This window comes from Pinus tabuliformis, chromosome 8 (genome assembly GCF_031772625.1).
Source record: "Pinus tabuliformis cultivar Carrire ecotype Pingquan chromosome 8, CPIR1, whole genome shotgun sequence".
Taxonomy (NCBI): domain Eukaryota; kingdom Viridiplantae; phylum Streptophyta; class Pinopsida; order Pinales; family Pinaceae; genus Pinus; species Pinus tabuliformis.
In genome coordinates, this window is record NC_142294.1 from 6,802,609 (window position 1) to 6,829,834 (window position 27,226).

The 27,226-nt window shown below is 38.0% G+C and overlaps 1 protein-coding gene across 1 annotated transcript in view; it reads right to left on the bottom strand.

Moving 5' to 3' along the window:
- Window positions 1-3,364: 3,364 nt before the first annotated feature.
- Window positions 3,365-27,226, bottom strand: part of LOC149233898 (GTP-binding nuclear protein Ran1B-like) — a 67,579-nt gene continuing 43,717 nt past the window's right edge. The window contains exons 5-8 of the mRNA XM_089371662.1: window positions 4,485-4,574; window positions 4,195-4,374; window positions 4,013-4,090; window positions 3,365-3,799 (exon numbers count right to left, since the gene is read on the bottom strand). Coding sequence (XP_089227788.1) covers window positions 3,727-3,799; window positions 4,013-4,090; window positions 4,195-4,374; window positions 4,485-4,574 — 421 coding nt within the window. The 3' untranslated portion in view covers window positions 3,365-3,726. The remainder of the gene's footprint in view (window positions 3,800-4,012; window positions 4,091-4,194; window positions 4,375-4,484; window positions 4,575-27,226) is intronic.

Sequence of the window (27,226 nt, forward strand, 5' to 3'; positions counted from 1 at the left end):
TATATTATGTATTCAGAGCAATCAAATCTTTCAAAATGTATTCAATATGTTATGCCCTGAAAAGAAATCAACTTTTTAAAGTGTAATCAAAACGTTAAAAAATAAAAATTAAAAAAAAAACAAAAACGAGAACAAAAACAAAAAAAACAAAAAAAAAAGGAGGAGGAGGAGGAGGAACTTGTATCTCAAGAAATTTGAATCATATTGTCATCTAATCAATTTGTTACATCTTTACACTTACAACCATTTTAAACAATTTGGTCTCCACATAACAATTCATTTCTCCACAAAACTCAAATAACCATATTTACAATTTGCAAAATTCATAATTTCCAAATAACTCAAATACCTTCAGTCTTTCGAGCTCTCCAGATTTCATGACTCTAACCCAGGCAAACCTCAACCGCTTCTTAACATATTATCCAAAACAAATGTAATCATGTACCAGCATACTTTGGACTACAAAATTTTAGATGGACACCATATGATAAAAACAAGCATGGCATATTGCAAAAGGCATATTGCAAAAGAAATAAATCCATCCATCCATTCAAACTTCAAAAACACTTTTGTATTATCTTTAAATATGTTGTAGATGAGAAAAATAAAGTATTTCAAAGAGAAATAGAAGGTATTTCAAAACTTAAAAATGAAATAGAATATGACTTCACCAAAATCAACTAATGCCCAGAAGTAAGAATTAAAGTCAACTACTGCGAATCATATATAACTAAAGTAAGAATTAAAGTCAACTACTGCGAATCATATATAACTAAACAAAACAATAAACTTAAAAATGAAATAGAATATGACTTCACCAAAATCAACTAATGCCCAGAAGTAAGAATTAAAGTCAACTACTGCGAATCATATATAACTAAAGTAAGAATTAAAGTCAACTACTGCGAATCATATATAACTAAAGTAAGAATTAAAGTCAACTACTGCGAATCATATATAACTAAAGTAAGAATTAAAGTCAACTACTGCGAATCATATATAACTAAACAAAACAATAAACTTTTTAAGCATTCGAAAGAGATTTAACAAATATTTTGAAATTTAATATAAACAAAAATGCCAGAAAATACCAAACCAAAAAGTAGGATAATACCATAACAAAGAAAGAGATTTAACAAATATTTTGAAATTTAATATAAACAAAAATGCCAGAAAATACCAAACCAAAAAGTATAATAATACCATAACAAAGAAAGAGATTTAACAAATATTTTGAAATTTAATATAAACAAAAATGCCAGAAAATACCAAACCAAAAAGTATGATAATACCATAACAAAGATGCACAACAAAAGCGAAAAAGCAAAAATTATTGTGGATTCATGCAATCATCAATGCCTAAACAAAATTATAAAACTTTTACGAACCTTTCCCCTGTAAAGTCAATGCTCACTTTGCCAGAGTTCTACCCTTTTAATATGCAGCTGGCTGACAGTACTTTTTAAGCATTCCAAAGAGATTCAGCAAATAGTTTGAAATTTAGGATAGCATAAACAACAAAAATGATAAAGCCAAAAAGTAAAGTAAAATAATATCATAACATGACCAACAAAGAAAAAATTGAAATTTAAGATAATATAACAAAAACGATAAAACCAGAAAGTAAAACAATAACATAACATGACCAACAAAGCAAAAATAAATTAAGGTTATGGATTCAAGCAATTACGAATACCTAAACAAAATTATAAACTTTTATGAACCATTCCTCTGTACCGTCAACACTCCACACTTTGATAGAGTTCTAACCTTCTAATATGCAGCTAGCCACAGAATAAGGAAACAATTATTTTTTAGTTTCAGCTTTATAAGCAGTTTAGAAGGAATATCTGTTTCAGCTTTATAAGCAGCTTACCAGGAAAACTTGATTTTGAGGCATTAGGATATAACTTGACCATTTCCCATTCTTTACAAATATGTGAGCAACTCAATAGTCGAAATGTGTATTTTATATAGATTCAAGGATTAGCATTAAACCATCAACTATTTCTCATTTTTTTTTAAATATGTCATTAACTAAATGGTAAAAATGCTTATTTATATAGATTGAAAAATATGTAAGCAACTCGATAATAGAAATGCATATTTATATAGATTGAAAAATATGTTAGTAACTCGATAATAAAAAATATTTATATAAATTGAAAAATTAACATAATTCATTAAACCATCTTCCAAAAAACATGTTGCTAATGGAAAGTCCTAAATAACCATTAAATTCCTCAAGATTACCACCCACACCCTTTATTGTAAATGGCAAAAACCACCCAATATAATGAAAAACAGAGATACCAAACCCAAAAAAATACATATCTACAACTTTATTTTACATTGCCAGGTTAAAAATACTCTTTAATACTAACATATTACTTCTTTTTTTTGGATAATTGTGATAAATTAAACTTACTATTCTACAGAGTCTACTAATATACATCAGTAGAAAAACACAAATTTACACCCTTATTGCACAATGCTCAATTAAAATATACTTTAATAACCCCCATCATGTTCACTAATATTTTTATTTTTTGTTTTTTGGGTAGTTGTGGCAAGTAAACTTATTACAAAAAGGCCCACACTAAATGTTGCAACTAACTAAACAACCTACACTATAATATAATAAAAATATCTGTCTCCTTCAGATAAATAAATAAAAATATGTCCAACACCCTTATTACACATTCGCATGTAAAAAAATACTGTATTAATAACCTATTATGTTCAATAATACTTTTTTTCGCTAATCGTGGAAAATTAAATTTATTACAACGCCAAAACTAGCACCTTGCAGCTACTGCACAACCTACCAATATACTGCATAAGCATGTAATTTATTTAAGATTCCTTCACTATTTTGAAATAGGAAATGTCTAGTTTTACGAATATACAAGAAATTTCCATGGTATTTTTCTACTCGATGGTAAAAAGGTTGTGAACTTCTATCTTTGATTGTCTAAACAAGTAAATACTCCTACTTAATACTTTACGCCAGGCGTATAAAGTGCAATGAACTTTATCTTTGATAGTATATGATAGTATACACAAATAAATACATTTCTGTAAGACTTCAAGCCAGGAGTACGAAGTGCAATAAAATGCAACTATCCGCCAATCATTCGTGTTCCTATCATGGCTTTCTGGTCATTAGTTTTGTGAACATTTTGCTTATTTCCTTGAAATGACTTAATCCACTTTAATGTTAAACATGTCCAATGTCATGCATGATTTTCCCGCTGAGCAAATAGTAGAATCTTAATATACAATGTATGCATGCATCAGCAATAATCCATATAAGCCCACACAAACTTCCAAAAAGTTACTTGTAGAGATAAATAGACTTGAATAAAGAAACAGAATGATTGCATTTTGAAACTCCTTTTTGTAGTTCAATTTTTACATACGAAAAAATATGTCATTAATGAATGACTTAATATCTATCTTTAAATATCCTGTCAAAATTCTGTTGTTCAAAAAATTATTATGAACAATAGGCATCTAAAAGCTAACCTAGCCATTTAAATAAGGCATTACTAACAGATGATAAAACTAGATTATAGTAAAACAAACATCAAGGTAGCCTAGCATTTAATAAAGGCATTACTAACATATGGTAAAGCTGGAATATAGGAGAACAAAATATTCCATTTTCTCCCACCATCCACAGCAAAGCCTTTGTTGCAGTAATACGTACAGCACAGAAAGCGTTTAACTGTCAAATACATCATCATCATCGTCAGGAAGAGGCTGTGCAGCAGCTGCAGCCAATTCTGCTTCATACCTGGAAGAAAAAACAAAATTATATTTCAGTACCAGGAAAGACATGCAGATCACCTTTTAAAAAGAGCAGGATCCTTGTTCAAATTCCCATGAAATCTACAGAAGATCCATAACAAATAACTATGGATTGCTCCAATGACTTTAAGCAGATGAAGTAGAATATTTCTGTTTCAGGGGTTTTCAACAAAATTTACACAGCAGGTAAAGCACTCACTGGTGTTGGGTGGCCATATCAATTTGAACCTCTGGTGGAGCAAGAGCAGGTGACTCGACAAAATGAAGATTAGGATCCCTGTGTAGTTAAATATATGTAAGACCAGCGTTGAATACCTTGCAATCCACATACATCAAACCCAGTTTAACATCTCCAAGTGTATATAAGTAAAAAGTACTTACCCGGAAAGCTTCCTAGCAAGATAGAGAAAAGGCTTCTCAAAATTGTAGTTACTCTTAGCAGATATTTCATAATACTGAAGATTCTTCTTCCTATGAAAAGTAACTTGCTTGGCTTTCACTTGTCGGTTCTTGACATCAACCTTGTTACCACAAAGAACAATGGGAATATTTTCACAGACCCTGACAAAAGAAAATTGAGAAGGTAAATCTAAAAGTTAAATCATGTTGGAGAATAAAACAAACCAAGTAATGTGATCATAAATGCATAGGAGTGAAAATAATCTACTCACCGACAAAGGTCCCTGTGCCATGTTGGGACATTCTTGTATGTCAAACGTGCAGTGACATCGAACATAATAATAGCGCATTGCCCGTTGATGCTGCAACAGAAGTTAGTTAGAAATGGCATCACGTTGTACATGTTCCAGTTGGAAAGATTTAATCATATGCTTTAAAATATAAAAATAAAAATGGGAAAGAAATACGACTCGTTTTATTGGAAAATAAATGATTGAAAACCACCAAAAAGCTTAAATGAAAATATAACAGCATTCATACTCTGAACCGTACTTTTATTAAATCATTTTATACTAGGAATAGCTTGTAGAAGATCATAAAAATGTGGAAACACTACCCAATTAAAATGAAACCAAAAGAAAAACAATGGGATACCCAAAATGAACAATCGAATCCTCCAGTCACATTGTTTTGTAAGCTAGTGTTACAGTGGAGTACACTATTTGCACGGAAAAGATCAATCTGCCTTAAACAACGAATCACAACCAGAGGAACGAAAAAACTAATATACACCCCTGACTGATATATAAACTAATAACAACTAAGAGTAACAGACCCTATACATTTAGCGGAATATAAAATCTCAGATCTATGAACCAATTAAATCTGGCAAATTTGTTTGGGTACTGGTACAAAATTATGAAACATTGGCAAATTTGTCTGGGTACTGGTACAAAATCATGAAACATGATAATAAATCTACAAGGGATACTACCACTAGTTGTTCAGATCAATTAGAATTTTATCAAAGATATTAAAAATAACTGTAATCTGCAAATGCCACCTTAAAGAGAGAGTGTTCTGATCTGTGCTTTAAATAATCTCCATTTTTTGAGTCCATATTTCTGAAGGTCTGTATGACATCGAATCTTCAGGCAATATGCAATGGCCCCACAAATTCATTTGGGAAAGCAATGCCAGGGAAGTCAGATATCCACGGTGGATCAACCCTGGCAACACTGAAGCATTCAGTCAACACTTCTTCAGTTGATTGCACCAAAAGGAGTCCATACCCTCAGAAAAGCTGTTGATCAGCTGTCTTCTATTAGAAGCCGAGAATATCATGATCACATTCAAGCCAGAAATAGTTGCAGATGACATTAACTACTCTAGTAACCATGCACATATTGTAATTTTAATGATGGGTTGACATCTGACAGAATTCTTAAGAAACTAGATTTTATTGCTTCTTTCAGAAATAGTGAGAATAAGACGATGCTTTTTAAGGGCGCAAAAACATTTTGATTGGGCTGATCTATATATGAAATATTGGACCTTAGGATTCAACCCAATTAATAGATCTCCTTCATCAGCACTGATATTGATCAGGCGATGTTACTTCCTGAGGAATATGTGTGATCAAAGAACTAACCGGATAGATTCAAAGCAACATATCTAGGTCGTGTTGTTATTTATCTAGATCAACATCATACTGATAAATTAATTATTCAATTGTTTGATGATAACTGGGATCAACACATCAATTGCAAAGGAATTACATCTAAATGTGGGATTGACACAGATACGGGCTCCTGATTAAGAAGCAGAAAAAAAAAACAGATCTACAACAGAAGGAAGAATGATCTGTAATTTTATGTGCCTGTGGTCTTAAAACTCAGGCTTAGCTATTCCAGTGAGTTCAATTTGTGGCTCAAAAATATTCAAAAGGTGTGTAATGGAACTGAGATTCTTTATACACAATTTGTTTTTCGTGGTCACATAATGGGAAAAATAAACCAGAAGGTGTACACACCCATCCCACTATACAAAAAAATGAGTAAGCAACCCTTTTATCTCGAATAAAATGTATGACTAAAGACAACTACTTTTACATGTATCCCTTCTAAAATGTACAGTTCCATTAACATATGCAAGTCACAAAATTTCTGCTGCTAGACTGGAATTTCAACAAACATAAAAGTTGATAGGAACTTCAACCAATTGACTTCCTCTCCCACAATTGTGTATTGGGTCTTCTTCATATTGTATGGTCGTTGCTGCCTGCAAATTATGATGTAACTTTAGTTCCCACAATATTGCATTTCTAAACCTTGATCTTCTCCACCGAGTAAGTTGTTTACCCTTCTCGTTAGCAACATTAGATTGCAGTCCCAGCCAGCTGTGCAACTTAGTATTGATGAAATTCAACATTCCTTTTCCACAATATCACAACTTCAAAGTTGCATCTTGGAGCCATCCCAGACTTTAGGGCTGCAGGATTATGCATTTTCACAACATAATTACTTCCAACCATTATACAACCTTCCAATTGTGACCTTGATCAATAAAGCACCTTACCTCGCAAATATTACTTGAATCTTTGCAATTTTTCTTACCACTGCTTGCATCCCTCAGTGTTACCAAAATTTCCACACATACACCCCTTGTTTTATTCTAAAAGTGATCTTTCAATATAGTAAAGCAGCATGCATCCTAATGAAATTTTGATTGCTGGAAGAATGCAAAGACAAGCTTAAGCAACAGCTCACGACCATGGTTTCATCCTTGCCACGACGAAATCCTATATCACTACTACAAAAATTAGGGTGGGAGAACCTAGTCCCCAAAGTTTAAGAAACAAGCAACATTCACCGTGGCCGTTGAAAAGGGAACTGGTACACAAGCATTTGAAAAGGGAAGGTGTTGACTTCCAAACCCTGGTCGCAAAAGGTTCGAAGTAGGGGAAATGAACAAACAATGAACTTCTCACAAGGAATCTTGTATAGGTCACAAAAAGAAGGATTACAATCCCATCCCCTAAAAGAAAAGCCCTACTCTTTGTGAAGAAGGCACTGATATGGAAATTGATAGGGCAATGGCCAGATAACAAGGTTCTCAAACTCTTGCTAACAATATAGTGAGACCCTTGAATATTTAATTTTCCCACAAAAGAAGGAATGAGACCAAATCTTCAGAAGCAAAAATTATTTCATGGGCCCCAAGGGATTACACATATAGGCCATTATATGATAGACTTTAACCCTAATGGGTATGTCCCCAAAGCAATGTTATTGGAACTAGCAGAACCGGTCAGTCTGACCAATTTGGGGCATTTTCCGATCTGAACCAAGCCTCTGAACCGGAACAAGCCGGTTAGGTACCAACCCAGCTTGTTCTGGTTCGGAGTCAGCGGCCCACGCAGAGAATTTTTTATTTCTATTTTTTTCCCTAATTTCTAACTCTAATCTAGCCGCCCCCCTAAAGCTATTGAAACATCCCCACACCCTCTATTTCACTCACACTATTCATTCAAGTCTCCTACAATTCATGAGCTGAGTACAATGAAGAGAATTCAAAGAATTTTTTGCAAGGTTGTTCTGAGGGAGGTTTTTTGCAAGGTTGTTCTGAGGGAGGTTTTTTGCAGGGTTGATGAGCTAATTGGAGTCTTGGAGAGTTGTTGGGTTGATTACTAAAAAATATTTTCGAGCTACTTCAAGGATTTTTTCCCCAGAGATCTTTGGGTTTTGTTGAGAAGCTTTTGGAGTTGGTTGAAGATATTTTTTTATTCTTATTTATTTTGTGGGGGCTGCTGCATCGCTGATTTGAGATGATTTTGGATTTGATTTCTCCAAAAAATTTAGAGGGTAAATCAAGGTAATTTTTGTCATCTATTTTTGTTCCATTTTTCTCCAAAAATCAGTTCTTTTTTCCCAAAAAATTTAAAAACCCCAGTGTTTTTATGCAGATTTGTAGGGGCTGCTCCAAAGCTGATTTGGGAGGATTTTGGAATTGATTTTCTTTAGAAAATTAAGAGGGAAAATCAAGGTATTTTTTCAACCATTATTGTTCTATTTTTCTCCAAAAATTTGTTCTCCTAAGAAATTTTAAAACCCTAGTGTTTGTATGCAGAATCCAGATTTGTAATTTTTTTGGAAAAAAAATTGTGGTCGTTATTTTCTTCTATTTTTTTCTCAAAAATTGCTAAAATTTGCAGGATTATTTTGAGGGATTTTTTTGGCAAATTTGTGAAGGAGAACTTGGAGTTGATTGAAGAGTTTATTTTCTGATTTGTGGAAACTTCTTCTCTTCTCAAAATTTACAAATCCTCTCCAAGTATTTCGTGGCCTCTATTCCTCTTTTATTTTTCTCTAAAAACAAAAAAATTGCCATAGAATTCTAAAAACCCTAGGGTTTTATATGCATATTTTTCATTTCTTCTTGTAGAAGTTGTCATGGCCCCCAAAAACAAGAATGATCTGGCTTGGTTTCATTGCCATTTAAATGAACAAGAGATAGAAGTCTGCAACTATTGTGAGAAGAAATGTAAGGGTGGGGTCATCCATAGAATTAAAGAACGCCTAGCACATTGTAGAGGGCAAGTAAAACCTTGTGAAAATGTTTCTGATGATCTTAAAGTAGAGATGCAAGTCTAATTGAAGCCTACAACGAAGAAAAGGGAAAAAACAAAAGAATTAAAAAAGATATAGGCAAAAGTCAAAAGGATGATGTTATGCTTAGAAACCCTAATTCCTCCAGTTTCCCTACAAGAGTTGGAGAGTGTAGTTTTGGCCCTAGTTCAAGTGCTTTTAACTTGAAAATGACAAAAGTCCGTAAAGGAATTGACTCATTTTTTGTACCCCGCACCACCCCTGGTTCTCAACCAACCCTTGATGCTAAATGGAAAAAGAAAGAGAATGAGGTTGCTTATGAATGCATTGCTAGATGGTGGTATGACGCAAACATACCTTTTAATGCTACTAATTCTGCATATTATTAGCCCATGATTGATCTTATAGCTTCATGTGGAACAGGGTTTGAAGGCCCTAGCTTTCATGATATCAAGGGGGAACTTTTACAAAATGAGGTCCAAAGAATATAAGAGTACCTTACATAATTCAAAAAATCATGGACCAAACCAAGATGCACAATTATGTCCGATGGATGGACTAATGGTAGATCTCGCACCATACTAAATTTATTAATTTCTTGTCAAAAAGGTACTATGTTTCTCAAATCTATTAATGCATCTGATCAAGTGAAGGATGCACAATTGCTACTTTGTCTTTTGGATGTAATTACGAAAGTAGAGGTTGAAAATGTTGTACAAGTGATCACAGATAATGCCTCTAACTGGAAAGATGTTGGAGGAAAAACACCCCACCATTTGGTGGTCTCCATGTGCAATCCATTGTTTGGACCTCATGCTTGAGGATATTGGTTATGAGACTCCTTGGTCGAAATGTGCCATGAGAGAGGTCGAGATCTTTCAATATATAGTCATTTGCCCATAGAAAATAAGTGGACTTGTGCCATGGGTAGGCCGACTTGCCATTCGAAAATCATCTTCATCCCCTTTTTAAGGCCAACTTGATGAGGTACTTGTAACAAGGTCTTGGGGGGGTTTGTGACACAAATAACTTCTCTTTTTACAATGAATATGTTAAAATTAGCAACTAGGGCCAAACTCCATGTGGGTCATCTTATTCATGGTTGATAATATTTTTATCAGATTCCTCTTGTCGTGAGGTGTAGGATTGATCTAAAGATCATCCGATTCCGAAAAGTATTCATGGAGATGTGAATTTATTTTGATTATGGAATCATTATCAAGCCAACGTACAACTCATTTAGGCTCAGAAGCCTAACAGTCGCATTTATTCAAACATCAACAGTTGTGTATAAATACAGGAGGTTTTTTCCTCATTTGGACTCACTCATCTCATCACATCTCATCTCTCTCTCTCCTGCGCAGAAAAGAGGCTCTTCTCTACTGTGTAGAAAAGAGACTCTCTCTCACACATGTGGAAGGAAGGACGCAATTTTGGGGCAACAACTGCAGAACCAAAGTTTGACCAGCGTTGACCAGAAGACTCCCTCCTCAGAACTACGTTGTAGGTCCATCTGGATCTCCTCTGAAGGCCGCATTTTTTGGTGGTGGAATCAAGCCGATCCGACAGTCGGTTTGCGAGATATTGTTTGCCCTAGTTTGGCACTGATCTAGGGTTTGTTGCTACTAATGTAAATCTGATTTATGTACTATTTCTCTCTGCTGGATTATTGAAGATAAAGGAAGAATTGATCAAAGGGTTTCCCCACATTGGGGTTTGTCCCTGGCTAGCCGCCAAATCTTGTGTCTCTTGTCTTGGCTTGTTTTCTGTTGATCGTTTAATGTTCTATCTACACTTTACTTTATGTACATGTGATTGTCAATCTGTGGATAATAACAAGAAAGATAAGTAAACTTTTATAAGCATAGAACATACCATAACTTAACATGGTATCAGAGTTGAGGTGAAGACAAAGCCCGAGCAAGAGCAAGAGCAATCACTGAAGAGAAGATTGGCAAGGCTATCCTAAAAGAACTATGGGGTCCTCGACACTCTTCCCTGCTGAAGACAAGCTCCGTGAGAAAGTTGACTATCACGGATGGAAGATGTCTATCGATCTAACCTTAGAAGATCGAAGAGTGTTGGACCATGTGAGAGGCAATATTGTTGAGCCTCCGTCAAATGCATCCGCTGCTGCCAAGAACAAATGGAAAATCGGAGAAGTCAAAGCAAAGAAGATCATCCGGGATTCTATCGACAATCGCTTGGTGGCCTACATCTCTAACCTGAACACCTCCAAGGAAATCTACGATAGACTGGTGAGTTTATTTAAAGTTAATGATGCAAATCAAGTTTTGTTTCTTAGAAATAAGCTGAAGGAAATTAAGAAAGGTAAAGATGAGAGTATGCAAGCATACTTCTTAAGGATCACCGAAATCAGGAACAATCTCCTATCTATTGGGGAGACTATTATTGATAGGGAAATGGCACTCACGACTCTTGGAGGATTACCATCCGAATGGTACGTGTTCAGGGCTACTCTTCTGAACAATAATTTAATTCTTGGTTTCGAGGAATTAATGGCTAGATGCATTCAAGAAGAAACAAGGGTAGAAGAGCAAGAAATGCCCATACCTAAAGGTCCTCCTCCTGCCTTCTCTTCTCATGCTAAGAATAGAAATAATTCTGGGACTAAATCAAAAGGAAAGGTTGGACCCAAGGGTGGAAGAAAAAGATGATGTTACATTTGCAATAAAGCAGGTCACTATGCAAGGGAGTGCCCTGATAGAAAGGCCTCACACCGGGACGATGATCAAAGTCCCTCTCATGGCTTTCAAAGGAATGGCAAATTCAATAGCAAAGGTAAAAGGAATGCTGAAAATCAAGGAAGAGGGCAACCATTCAAGAAGGCTAGAAATTCCAGGTATGAATCCAACATTGTTGAAAATAAGCAGGATGAATATTATCTACCAGTTTCTCTATCTACCTCTGCTCCTTCGGACTCAATGGAAACTTGGCTCATTGATAGTGGTGCCTCAAGGCACTTCACTGGTTACAAAGTTCTCCATAATCTGATAGAGAAGGAAACTAACCTAGAAATTGTCCTTGGAGATAATATCAAATATCCCATGAAAGGTGTAGGCAATGTCTCTCTCAAATTGAATCAAGGTAATACGATCCACTTACAGGATGTATTATATGTACCTGACCTCAAAAAGAACCTGGTGTCCATCTCGGCAATGGAAGACAAAGGCTACAAGGTAACCTTCAACGATGGCAAGGTACGTATATGGAAAAATAATGTTAAAGATGCCTTCACTCTTGGGTTTCAAGTTGATTCATTATATCAGGTCGAAGGAAGTCCGCTAGGTGTCATGTCTTGTGACACATCTCAAGCCTTGATTGAGAATCAAACCAAAAAGAAGATCAAGATCTTACGGACTGATAATGGGACTAAATATGAATCTAACAAGTTTCATGACTTTTCTAAAGAGGCTGGCATTAAGAGGGAGACTACTACACCATATACTCCTGAACAGAATGGTGTGGCGGAAAGGAAGAACCGTACGATTGTGGAAGCTGTCTGTGCCATGCTCCATGATCAAAGACTTCCGAAGTTTCTATGGGCCGAAGCTGCAAACACCACCGTATATGTACAAAATCGATGCCCTCATCAAGCATTGGGTTCCAAAACTCCTGAAGAAATGTTCACCGGTAAGAAACCTGACGTATCTCATTTTAGAATTTTTGGAAGCCCTGTATATTTTCATGTGCTGAAAGGGAAAAGAAATTATTTGGGTGCATCTGAAAAGAAAGGAATCTTCATGGGCTATGGTGAAAATACTAAGGGCTATATAATCTATGCAGTCGGTCAAAGGGAAGTCATGATTAGTCATGATGTCTCCTTTGATGAAGATATGTCCCTCAGCAAGGTGGACAATCTTCCGAATTTGAGGAGCTCTCAAGAAGTCGACACCAAGGAACCGAAAGAAAAGGATGATGAAACAATGCCTGATGTGGAAGAACCGATGGATCCTATTGATCCACCTAAGCCTTCCTCTTCTAGGAAGAGGCCCTCTTGGCTTAGGGGGCTACTCGATGATGCTGAAGGACACACTGCACCCCGAGGAACCTTTCGTGAAAGTAAGAAACCCAAAAGGTATCAAGGATAGCTGACTGCGTTCTTGCATGGTTCGATCAAAGAAGAGGTCTACGTGGAGCAACCCAAAGGATTTGAAATTTATGATCGAAAATCTCATGTATGCAGGTTGAAGAAGGCCTTCTATGGGTTGAAGCAAGCACCCCGAGCATGGTATGAGAGGATCGATAGCTACTTGATGAAGTTGGGATTCACTAGGAGTGAAGTCGATTCTAACCTTTACTTTAAGGTTGAAGATGACAAAACTCTCATACTGGTGTTGTATGCTGACGAACTCTTCCTAACAAGTGCAGACCCTCTCATTCTCAAATGTAAGAGAGAGTTGGCTTCTGAATTTCAAATGAAGGAACTAGGACTAATGCACTATTTCCTAGGACTTGAAGTCTCGCAGAAGTCAAGGGAAATTTTCCTACCTCAAGGAAAATATGTGGTGAAAATATTGGAAAGATTCGGTATGGACTGCAAACCTGTAACTAACCCAGTGGAGCTTGACTTCAAGAAGTTAAGCGGTAGTGTTGTTGGACCTGTTTTACGAAATGCTACCAAGTATCGGCAACTTGTCAGAGCATTAATGTTCTTAGTGAACTCCTGTCCAGATATATGCTTCGCAGTCAACACATTGAGTCAACATATGGTTGAACCTCACCACATACATTAGATTGGTGCCAAGAATCGGTTAAGATATCTTCGTGGCACAATTACATATGTGTTAAGATACACTGTCGGAGATGTGAGACTAATTGGATACACTGATGCTGATTGGGCGGCAATGTGGAGGACCATAAGAGCACTTTCAGGTGTTGTTTCTCCTTGGGATCTGCTTCGATATCCTAGATGAGCAAGACGCAGAAGTCAGTGGCTTTGAGCACCGCCGAAGCAGAGTATATTGCTGCTAGCATGGCCTCCTGCGAGGTAGTCTGGTTGCAAAAGCTCTTTAGTGAGCTGTTTGGATTTACATTGGATACCACCGTGAGCCTATGTGACAACCAGAGTGGGATTCATTTATCAGAGAATCTCGTATTTCATGATTGCTCCAAGCATATCAATATCAGATATCACTATATTCGAGATATGGTGCAGCAAGGAGCTATAAGGCTCCAACTTATCGGTACAGATGAACAGGTCGCGGACATTCTGACAATGCCTCTAGGGAAAGTCAAATTCCGGACTTTCTAAGAACAACTTGGTGTTGTTCAAAGACCCTCTGATGAGAGACTTGTATGATGCATTGAGCTCTGGGAGCTCCAAGGGGGTGCGGGGTACTTCTTAGAGCAACATATGACCACAAGGTGATTCACCATCCCCTGGTGGTATACATGTACACCCCATGGCGACTATGTAGCAGGATGATTGGTTCTCCTGTGAGGTCTGGATGATGTGTTCTCCATGACAACTATGTAGCAGGATGATTAGTTCTCCTATGAGGCTTGGATGATGTGTTCTCCATGGCGTTTATGTAGCAGGATGATTAGTTCTCCTGTGAGGACAGGATTGATTAAGTTCTCCTGTCAAGGCATCCTACCCATGCAGTCTGGGACTCATGGGAAGTACCTCTCATCTGATCAATGAGCAGGGAAATGAGGATAGGGACCATAGTAGTACCGATCGATGCATCGTTGTATCTACCATACTCCCTATGCTAGGATGACCTTCATTGATCTGGGATCAATGATACTGGTCTGGGACCAGTGGTAGGAGTTGTACCCACTATGACGCTGACTTCAGGTCAGTTGAGACTGGTCTGGGACTAGTGGTACACACTTTGACACTGACTTCGGGTCAGTGAAGGACTGGTCTGGGACCAGTGGTAGGAGTGGTACATACTATGACGTTGACTTTGGGTCGGTTGAGACTGGTCTGGGACCAGTGGTACGCACTCTGAGACTGACTTTGAGTCAGTGGAGGATGATACTAGTCTGGGACCAGTGGTAGGAGTTGTACCCACTATGACGCTGACTTCGGGTCGGTTGAGACTGGTCTGGGACCAGTGGTACATACTCTGAGACTGACTTTGAGTCAGTATGATACATCCTCGATCATTTCTTCCTCTTCATAATTCGGACAAAGCAGAGCAGAACAGAACAGAGCAGATAAGGCAGAACAGAGCAGAGCAAGCAGGATAGAGCAGAGCAGAGTAGGGGTCAAGTTGTACAGGGCAGTGCATTTGATGGATGAATAGTAGCGACCGACAAACAGATTGCAGATGGAGTTCTCCCTAGTTGAGAGGGAGTGTTAAAATTGGCAACTAGGGCCAAACTCCATGTGGGTCATCTTATTCATGGCTGATAATATTTTTATTAGATTCCTCTCATCGAGAGGTGTAGGATTGATCTAAAGATCATCCGATTCCGATAAGTATTTATGGAGATATGAATTTATTTTGATTATGGAATAATTATCAAGCCGACCTACAACTCATGTAGGCTCAGAAGCCCAACAGTCACATCTATTCAAACATCAACAGTTGTGTATAAATACAGGTCTTTTCCTCATTTGGACTCACTCATTTCATCACATCTCTCTCTCTCTCTCCTGCGCAGAAAAGAGGCTCTTCTCTACTGTGCAGAAAAGAGACTCTCTCTCACACATGTGGAAGGAAGGACGCAGTTTTGGGGTAGCAACTGCAGAACCAAAGTTTGACCAGCGTTGACCAAAAGACTCCCTCCTCAGAACTGCGTTGTAGGTCCATCTGGATCTCCTCTGAAGGCCGCATTTTTTGGTGGTGGAATCAAGCCGATCCGATGGTCGGTTTGCGAGATATTGTTTGCCCTAGTTTGGGACTGATCTAGGGTTTGTTGCTGCTAATGTAAATCTGATTTATGTATTATTTCTCTCTGTTGGATTATTGAAGATAAAGGAAGATTTGATCAAAAGGTTTCCCCACATTGAGGTTTGTCCCTGGCTAGCCACCACATCTTGTCTCTTGTCTTGGCTTGTTTTCTGTCGATCGTTTAATGTTCTATCTGCACTTTACTTTATGTATATGTGATTGTTAATCTGTGGATAATAATAAGAAAGATAAGTACACTGTTATAAGCATAGAACATACCATAACTTAATAGTATAACATGCCCAATTGGGTCTTCAATACTTGACATTGACTCAACAAACTTTATGACTTGATGACAAATCCTAATAGCTGTCAATGGGAGCTTCATCTATAAAAATAAAATTCCTTGAGCATGAAGCCCATGACTCAAGCATAACAAAATAATTTTATTTTTCTTCTTTACATCAATTACATAAAATCATGATTACACACATCATTATGAAGACTGAACCTAGTTACATATTTCAACACTCCCTCTCAACTAGGGAGGTATTCATAATCTACACAAGGTATTTGGACATTCTCATTTTGAAGAATTCTCTAGGAAGAATCAGATTGTTAACCCATCTGTTTAGCATCATATCCTCCAGCATTGTCACATAGCAAGGCCTTGACTAACAACTCTACCTCTCCACAAGATTAGAGCACAATGTTGGTGAGACCAATGATTTATAGACACCCTCATCATTGTCTCTCTCAGAACGAGTTCTCTCAAAGTATGTTCCACCAAGGCTATTTATTCTTCGATTCCCAGTCCTAAAAAATTATCGGTCCTCTACAACTACTCTTATCTTGGATGCCCTACCACATCCTCAAAGAGTATCAGATGTTAGATGCTTACCCAATCCTCCATTCTATCTTCCCAAGTGAAGACAAGAATAATGTGTCTATCTCTCCCTCTCAACTTAGAGAGGACATACCCATTCCACTAAAGGAATGTACCCATTCCTATAAAAGGAATGTATCCAAGCTCCTTCTCAATCAAGGACTTGACCAAGCTCCCTCTTGACCATGGACTTGCTTCCAGCAACTCTCTTGGTAGAGATCATGGGATAAACAACAGCGTGTAGAACTCCTTTCTTTGATGTCATGAATTTCTTCTTTGTCATAGAATCTACATCTTGTGGGACTTCCTCATAGGGATCGTCCATCACTTTCATCCATGAGTCATGTCAATCATGTCATCATTCTTTTCATTGGAAAGTGATTCATTAGTCCATATCTAGTCTTGCTTCATGCCTTGCTACCATCTTCATGTCATGTTTCCTTAAGGACCTTTCACCCTACCACATGAGCATCAGTGGTAGAAGACATCCACAGTTCTTCCCTTAGCAGCCCTGCATAAACCCATCCAAATATTGTTCAAAAATTAAAAGATGAACATTAAAATTACCTTTGCGATGGTCTTTCATCATGACATCTTGTTTGCATCAGCATCCTGCATACATATTGACAGATCTCCAAAAGATATATCTTGTCAAGGGTCTTTTTCTTTTTCAGACTTCATTAGGGTCTTTATATCTTCCATGGAGATATAACAGTCAAATCTCTTGGTCCTTGGATGTTGATTGCCTTATCCATAGTTGCATATTTTATGATCTCTTCCTTTCTTTCTTCACACATTTCCTTCCAGGAACTTCCAATCAGAGTTCCTCCAATTTTTGTCAACCACCTCATATTTCATACGAGGGCATATTATGTTGATTTCATCTATCTAGTCAATGTGTGAACCATGCCTTCCAGCATTCTTCCAAAGGAGGGGGTCCTTTCTTTTAATCGTGCTCTCCAGGTAGAGCATTCATCCATGTTACCTGTGTTGAAGAATCTAAGGCATGTCAAAATTAATGAGATTCTTCTTTAGCATGATAACAATTCGTGAAGTTCTTTTGCAATTTTATCTTAGCTTGATCTTCATATTATTATTAGTATGAGTTTGCTTCATCAAACTACTATCAAAAACAAAAGAGACAAGAACATAGTATCTAGCTTTCTGCCAGGGCCAAAACCCCTCCCTCTTAGAGAGGAAAACCCACACAAAGTTCTTCTTATAGAGATTCCAATTGAAAAATACCAAGACCATGACCCTTGACCTATTCTGCCACTCCAAGGCCAAGCCATCAATCCTCTTTGTGTCATTGTTGAGATCATCATCATCATTGTTGTTGTTACACTGAAGTCATCATCACTGATGTCATTACTACTTGCATTACTGAGGCCATCATTGTGACCCTTACTTCTATACAATTGCTATACCTTCATCAGAATCATTCCTGCTCCTTCGCATATTTATGCATCTTCACTATAACAACGAGATATGTATATATCTATATATCTATATATATATATATATATATATATCTGAGAACTGTACCAAGATCTTTCATCAAAATTCTGATCTTGAACCTATTACGATCATGACCAAGATCATGATTACCATCGTTCAGAATATAAGCCAGGACAGAGTGTCACTGTGAGATCTCCACATATGCTGAGATCATGACTGCATCTATATGAATGCCGAGACTGTGTGTTGTTATGAGATCATTGTTGTGCTGAGACAATGAGTGTATCTTCTCCATGTTGAGACAGTGATTAGCGCAGTGATCTTTGTCATTTTATCTATACCGAGACATGGGCATTCTTGCACCGAGATTGTCATCATAGTTAGGCCGAGACTGCCTCCTGTAATGCGGATTAGATCCTTGTACCCATCCGAGAGAATCCGAAGTGTCTATGCTTCTTCACTTGCCTGAGATTGTATCTTGTCCGAGACTGTGGCATCCGAAGTGTAGAGGTATGTCCAAAATTCCTCTGCCTGCACCTCATGCCTACCCGTGATCTCCTTCTTGCACCTCATACCCATCTGAGACCTCCTTCCTGCACCTCATACCCATCCAAGATCTCAAACGAGAATCCGAGTTCTGTGCTTGAGATTTGCGGATACCCTAGCCACATATTTATAGTGGTTGCTCCTTGCAAATAAGTCGACTTGTCAAGTGAAACATTGTGTCTCCTCATTCTGAGCCGACATGACATTTAAATATATATATTGAGGCTGACATGATGTTTTCTTCAACGTTTTGCTTGTTGCCTTCTATAAGAGGATTGTGCTTGTCTTTGGAGGGCTTCTACACACTTTTGTAGACTTGAGTACATTACACATAGGCTCATGAAGAGCTTCTTTATACATGACATGACTCTTTGACATATTAATAAATCCTAAAGACATCAAGAAGAAGTATGTGACCTAATGACACTTCTTGCTCATGAAACCCATGCAGTTAGGCATACAAAAATAAATTTATTCTCTTTTATTACATCATTTACAAAGATCATGTCATTATGAAGACGGAACCTAGTTACAATTTTTTCAACAACCTGCAACCATATGGCATGACTCTATTTTATCAAATACAAGCATACACACCTCATTTTCCTTTAGGGCATCTAGACTTCCTTCAGCAGCTTCCTTGATTGAAGGAACTTCAATCCCTTGTCCTGCTTTACTTCTTTTGACATCATACCATCATCCCGTGAATTCCTACAAGTTGGAATTCTTGATGAAACACTTGTTTCCTTTTAATCAGTGTATCTTTCAATGAAGACTCTAACATACGATCTTGAGTATCCTCATCCAACAAATGTTTCCTTTTGATGTATGATGACCTTTGTACTTGATGACATTTTCTTCATAAGTACCACTTATGCTTCTAATGAGGTTACCAAGAGCTATATCCTTCTATAGATGAATGTCATAGACTTCTTAATTCAGTTATCTTTCATGCTTCTCTATGATGATGTCACGAGCTCTTGCTTTCAATGCTTCTATGATGCCATGATGCAAGTGTGCGACTCCGTATGAGGACCTCCTTCCCTTCTGCCCACTCTCTGTTCACACAATTTCCAAAGCGGAAGGGTATCTTATCATGCTCCTTAGTGATTCGTGAAAACTTTGAAAACATAAACTTGAAAAGAACTAGGTGAGGAAGACTATCTCAATCATAGTAGAGATCTTTTACTTCATCTTTCTTGAATTTCTTCTTTTCAACTTCCTCCACCACTTCGATGATATGGGTTTCTTCTCTTCTTTGTTATTGTCCTTATTGAGCTTAGGACAATCTCTCTTGTATTGTCCATATTCTTGACATTCATAGCATTGAACTTTAGTTATATTCTTCTTCTTTTCCCAAGTACCAAATTTTCCAAATTTTTCTTTTCTTTTGGTCATTGTAGCATATGCTTGATTTTGCTCATTTGATCCTACATTAGTTTTTGCCTTCAACCTGTTTTCCTCAATCTTGCATAGTGACCATAAATCCTTGAATGGAGTAGCTTCCTTTTTCCCATAAATGCTTGATGTAAAGTTACCCCATTCCTCTGGCAGTGCATTTAGTACTACGATAGTCATCTCCTTGTCAAACATTAATTCTCCCAGATCTTGAAGTTGGTCCCTTATTTCAGATATCCTCATAAAGTATGGGGCTATTCCTTCTTCTTTTGATATCTCTAGCTTGTAGAGTTCTTGTCTTAACAAGATTACTTCACCTGCAATGCTTACGGAAAACAACTCTACTAGTTTGTCATGTATATCTTTTGAAGTTACAAGTTTAGATACATAGGGAATGAGGGGATCCTTGATGGATTCTATGAGAAACCTTTAAGCCCTTACTTCCCCTTTCATATATCTTGCAAGTGCTTGAGCATCTCCTTTTGAAGGTTTGGTGATTGAGCCTTTAACATGTTCCAGGACCTCATTTTCTATGAGATTCAGATCTGTCATTTCTTCCATGCAAGAAAATTTGAAGCCCCAACCAATTTGTTGCTTTCCTTGCAAAAAGACATTTTGAAAGATTCAGATCTAGACATAAATCAATTTACTTGTGAAGATGCTTCTTCCACTTGTTGCCTCCCTAAATTTTATGATGATATACATAATACAAAATTTCTCCTTGATGAAGATAGTTTCCTTCAAGAGTGATCCTTGGCTCCAAAGAGAGGGAGATCACCTTAGAACTTTTGATGATGATGACAACGTCCTTGTTGATGATAATGACAGTGTTCTTGATCTTGCTTCTCTTGGATGAGTAGACTTCAAGTTACTTTGATTTGTAAATCTTTTCAACTTGAGTAGAGGTAGGGCCTTTGTGGTCCTTTTTCTTTGATGATGACTTGACCAAGGATCCAAAGACTTTTTCTAGTGTAGACTTCTTCGATCTATGGTTTTGACACTTCCTTGTGGATTTTGACTTCAAAAATGCTTTTAGGATGAGATGATCTTCTAGATCTACTTTGATGCCCTTCTAGAGTTTTGGTCCTTGTGTTATCACTTAGAAAAAACCCTGGCTGTGGGGCAAAAATTCTAAGGTAACCTCTAACCAATCTTTTGAATTGAAAGCTAGCCCTTTCAATTCGAAGGGGGATCCTTTCTATAACTTAGTCAAAAGGATTGGTTATGTACTTAGCACAATGACTAGATCTGATTTGGATCATACAAAATTGGTTTGGAAAGGAAAGGTAAAACCATTGGGCATGGAGTCTTTTTGACAACAAACTACTTGTTACAGGATATATGAACAAACTACAGAGGCAAGGTAGCAACAGATTTCTTAGACAACTCCTCATTCAGCTATGATAGAAGCATATAGAAATAAATATCGCAAACAAAGCAACTAGGTGAATTATGTGAATGATATTCAAGTCGAAAACATATAAGCAATTTGGCAATTCTAAATCTGAGTTGATAAACAAAATTCAGATTTAATCACTCAATTCCAAATGTAGAAGACTTATAAATCAGAGTGTGAAATAAAAGAAATAACAAGCACTAGAAAAACATACAAGAAACCTATCACACAGGAATCTCTGTAAATCTAGACAAGTGACACTGATCACAGCAATTTACATTAATGCCAAAAGTCTACACACTCTACCAGGTTCTGTAAGAAATTTTCGAACCCTATTCAATTACAAAGCCTTTGTCTTTATTGTTAAAATATGGTATTTTTTATGCTTAGAGCAGTTTACTTCAAATCTTTTTATTAGCCACTATTTAGCAATCACATAAACATAAAGTAAAGTGCATAATAGAACATTAAACGATCGACAGAAAACAAGCCAAGACAAGAGACACAAGATGTGGCGGCTAGCCAGGGACAAACCCCAATGTGGGGAAACCCTCTGATCAAATCTTCTTTAATCTTCAATAGTTCAACAGAGAGAAATAGTACAATTCATAATTCTGTAATTTTATAATAGCAGCAGCAAACCCTAAATCAGCAAAGTCAAACTTGGTCAAAACAACCCCACATTGACTTCTAGTCAACTTGAAGAACTTGGTTTTCAACAGCAATAAGTAGCAGCCAAAAACAATCCTCAAAACATGGTCAAAACAGCAGTCAATATATCAGCTCCTGCAGTCAGCCCTAACTAGTCAACGTTGTCCCAAAACAGTGGTCAAACAGAGGTCAACAACGCTGATCTAAAATGCAGCTAGCAAGAGAGAGACTACCCACACAAATCCACAGTCAAGGGAGCCTATGTGCTGGTCAACATAGTCCTCTAGCACCCAAAACAATGTTGTTGTACCTTCCTGCGTCCTCCTGCACCCACGTCACAGCTGTTGCCCTAACTGCGTCCTCTTTCTTCTTCCCACGTGAGAGAGTCTTCTTCCTCCTACACATACCCAAGAGACTAGGAGAGAGAAGAGATGTGGAGATGAGATGAGATGATAATGACTCAACCTCTCCTCTATTTATATGCAACGCTGGGCATGTGTGCCACACACTTAACCACTGACCGACCTTAACAATTTGCCAAGTAATTAGAAATAAATTCATATCTCCATAATTACTTGTCAGAATCTTATGATCTTTAGATCAATCCTACACCTCTCGACAAGAGGAATCTAGGAAAAATATCAGTTGCCATAAATAAGGTGACCCACATGGAGTTTGGCCCTAGTTGCCAATTTTAACACTCCCTCTCAACTAGGGAGAACTCCATCTGCTAATCCATCTGACCGTCGATACTATCTCTGCCATCAAATGCACTACCTTGCACTGCTCGGCTCTGCTCTACTCTGTTGAACTATGAAGAAGAAAAAATGATCGAGGATGTATCATACCATCCTCCACTAACCTGAAGTCGGTGTCAGAGTGTGTCATACCACCTCATTGATCCCAGATCAATGGAGGTCATCCTAGCATAGGGAGTACGGTAGATACAACAATGCGTCTATCGATAGTACTACTATTGGTCCCTAACCCCATTTCCCTATTCATTGATCAAATGAGAGGTACTTCCCATGAGTCCCACACTGCATGGGTACGATGCCTCGACCGGAGAAATAATCATCTTGTCCACAGGAGACGAATCATCTTGTTCAACAGTCACCACGGGAGAACTAATCATCAGGGCCCACAAGAGAACTAATTCATCTTGTCCCATAGTCGCCATGGGAGAACTAATCATCTTGGCCCACAGGAGAACTAATCATCCTGTCCCATAGTCGCCATGGGGTGTCACAGGGGAAAGTTGAACCTTTCACCCTGTACATACCGCACCACCAATGGATGGTGAGTCGCTCTGTGGTTGCATGTTTGTTACACTAAAATTTGTCACCATGACTATTTGGTGTTAGTATGGCTCCATCAACTGTCATACTATCCTCCTTGGCAAGCCTCATACCTCTGCTCTCCATGTCAAACTCCAAGAAAGAGAGAAAGTCATTAAAAATCTATATATCTCTGGGTACGCAGTTTCTCTTAGCCTTACCTGCGTGTACGCACTCCAAGTTCACAATACCTGCGTACTTGTACGCTCTGTCTATAAAGCAATGGGTGCGTACTCCTGTAAAGGTCAAAAGGCGCAAGTTTCATTCCCAAAAAGTTACTTGTGGTCATTTCTAGAGCATTCTAGAAGCTTGTTTGACGTGTATGGAGCGCCTCCAGATGGTTCATGTATCCCTATGATAGAGGAACTTATCCCATCAAGAGGGGAGCTATCCCATCCAAAGAGGGGCTTATCCCATTGATGGTGGACCTGAATAACTTCTTCTATAGCACTATAAATACAGGCATTGGGCCAAAGGGAGGAGAGGTTGAAAGCTGAACATTCCTAAGGGTAGATGCTGCTGGAATTAGGACTCCCTTGTAAAGCTTGAGAGGAGAGATTCCCATCCTTTCCTAGCCTTATTTGAGAGTGGGTGAGCTGATCAAAGTAAAGGAAAACTCTCGCTGGACCCTAGGAGGGACTTGCACAACACCAAGGCTCAAGTTGTAATGGTTCCTTTTGTTTCCTCTTAATACAAATGAACTCATTTTTCTCAACAGATTGTTATTCATGATTTGTTTCATATACTCCTTGGTCTGTATGATAGATATGTATTGTTTTATGAGTTTATCAGGTGCTATTTAATCTTTTGGCTTGTTAGTGAATGCAGGTTTCGAAGAGAAGGAGGAGCTCATCCGGATCGGCGAGGCTGGTCTACTACAAAGTGTTGGACTAAAGGTATGTTAAAATCACCTAATTACTTGTTTTCTCAATGCATGTTTAGAGAAAGGTAGTGTTTATTTGTCTTGTTTGTCACTAGAAAGCTTTTGCTTCTAGGGAGGTCGGTTGTGTCCGCACTATCGACTCTTTCCGCATGACAAAATGGCGACTCCACTGGGGAATCCATTGATGTGAATGTTTTTTCCTTTGTATCAAACTTTGATCTGAGAAAAGTCGTTTGTTTTCTGGTTTTTGGCTGTCTGACTGTGTATTTGGGTGGGCTAGCTTAGGGTTAAATTAGATTTTAGTTTTTCTTTGTTTTGCTAGAAGTACGCAGCCTCTGAGTTGAGCACAGTGCGTACTTGTACGCACTGTCGCTTTGTGCACAGAGCGTACCCGCACCTATGCAAACAGGTCGCCTGCGTACCCTGTCAAAATTAAGAAAATTTCAATTTTCTTCTTTTTGCCTTTTAGATTTTGTTTTTAATTTGTTTTTTCTGCCCAAGTCCACTGGTTTTCTGCCATAAATCTTCACCTAAGCTTGTTTCGTCAGTGTCGAGAGTTTTAGTGAAACTCATAGGGATTTTGCCTTAGGGTTTGATTTTTAACTGGTCCTGTAGTGACTTTGGCGTTAGAGGTTGTCGAACTTTGGATCTCCCTGGTTTTGTTCAATCCTCTTAGGAGTCGGGCCTGTCATAGAATTCACCCTTGTGAAAGACCTACCTTTGCGTCTTCTCTTTGCGAATCTCGAAAAAGTTTGTTGATTGAACTTTGAATTTTATTCTTGAGAAAAAGAACAAAAGATTTTGTTTTTTGTTTTTGACTGGTTTTTGGTTCTGCATTAACTAGTCCTTAGTTACATTTTGACTGAGTAAAACATCCAGGAATCATCTTTAGTAAGCTTTTGACTCGTTAGATTTACTTTTAGGTACTTTTCTCGTAGATTTGCTTTTGAGTTGATTTGATTGCCATAGCTTTTTTAACTTTGATTTTTTGTTAAAGTAAGTTTTACATGCTTTATTAATTAGGAAAAAATACAAAAATATCTTTTGAAGGAAAGTTTGTTTTGGTAGCATTTGAGTCTTTGAAAGAAAAAGGAATTTTCGTGAAGTGATTAGTGGTCATGTGTTGTATGTTTTGAAAAGATAAAGAGTTTGTTTCTTTGATTTTCATTGCCAAGAAAGTTGTCTTTATATCAATTTTGCATTCTCCAACTCTCTTAGCTAGGGAATTCATTGAAAAAGGAAAAATTAGTGTAAATCATCCTAAGTGCATCTTTTTAGTGGATTTCGGTCGAGTCTACACACCATCAGTTTCATCTCCACTACCTTTTGTCTTAAAGAAAAGCCATAAAATTAACGCTTAAAGTAAAATCGACTTAGTAACTTTTTATTTACTAGGGCTCTGAAACACCAATATAGATCAGGCTAGTGTCTTGGAGTAGGAGAGTAATTAACTCTCCAAGACAGCAAAACCAAACAAGTAGCTCATCTTGTGGTAGGATAAATCCAACTGTTTCATTTGTACTCTGAGAAAGCTCCTCTTAAAGGAGAAGCACGAGCTCGTGTCCGAACCAGTGAGGGGATCAATCCTCCCTCGTTGGGAACGACGCCAGACACGCACGTATTACAAACGGTAAACCTCGGATTAACCATTGTCGAGGAGCCAAGGGTCACTTGTCGGTAAACCTTGGATTATTGTCAAGGGTCGGCAAGGGGATTGAGCTTGATACTCTGCCCTTACGTGCTGTCGGAGCGTAGACTGTTCCCCCAGGTGCATTTGTTGCTGTTGGTAACCTTAATGACCATTATCTTTAGGATTCTACCGAGGTGACGGTGGAGGGAAGATCCCACTGTACCTGGAGCAGACGTCAGCTAGACTCACTTGGATTTTTCGGGGGGTTCACTTCACTCGAGACGGTTAAAGTGGAGGAACTTGTGCCGGTCTATTCATTAAGCAGGTTGTCGGGGTAACTGTTCCGCCCACCACTTCTGTACTGAATTCGGCGATGTTGGGTTTCATCTCAAACTAGTGTTTTTGGTCCGGAAGGCTACTGTTTGTGTATGGTTTGACGCCCTAGATTCTTTAGGCGTGTGATTCAAATTTGTTTGGTTCTTTAGAGAATTTAGGTGGTTTGCTTTGAGATTTTACTTTGTTTGCGTGTGCAATAGTTAAAAGTTTTTAACTGTGGCTGAATTACCGAGACAGTCCCGTAGACTTCGGGGCAAGTCTCCTGAGATTGTTACCGTGGCCGATTTGTTGAGGAAGTCCCGTAGATTGCGGGGCGAACCTCCTGAAGAGGTCCCGAGTCATTACGAAGGTTTGAAGGTCCTTGTAACTCCTAGTGGCAGTAAAGTAGGTTCACCTGAAGAAGGAAAATCGTCGTTGGTAGTCCATCCAGATTACCAAGGTCTAGAAACAGGTTATAATCTCGAAGCAGTTGCAGTTTCCGAGCTTGCTGGTAGTTTTTCATCTACTAGTGATATAGGCGAAGAACCTGAAATATCTGAACCTGTTACTCCAACTTCTAGTGCACCTGATTCACCTAGGGTAGAAAGAGTCGTCACCGAAAATCTTCCTGCTGGTTTGATAGCTATTGAAGAACTTGCTCCAGAGGAAGAATTTGACGTATCCATCCTTGAAGATCAACCTACTATTGATCTAAGGGAGCGTGAATCTATCTTTTACAGTCCTCCTAGAAGTACTACTTGGTACCTTTCGTTAACCAATTATTTAGACAACTCAGGGATAAGTTTTTCTCCACCTCGTACTCCTTTTCCACCTGGAGGTATTTATACTCCTGTAAATATGTCTGGTCAGTCGTCCCTGTTCACTCAATCTCCTGAATCTCTCTTGTACGGCGGTCCTTCTGTTCCCTCTAGGTATCAGTCACTTTCTGGTACTTTTGCGGGAGCATCTCCTCAACCCATTGAACATGGGTTATTAGCTGGAAACAATGATAATAAACCGTTGGGTGTAGGGGACATT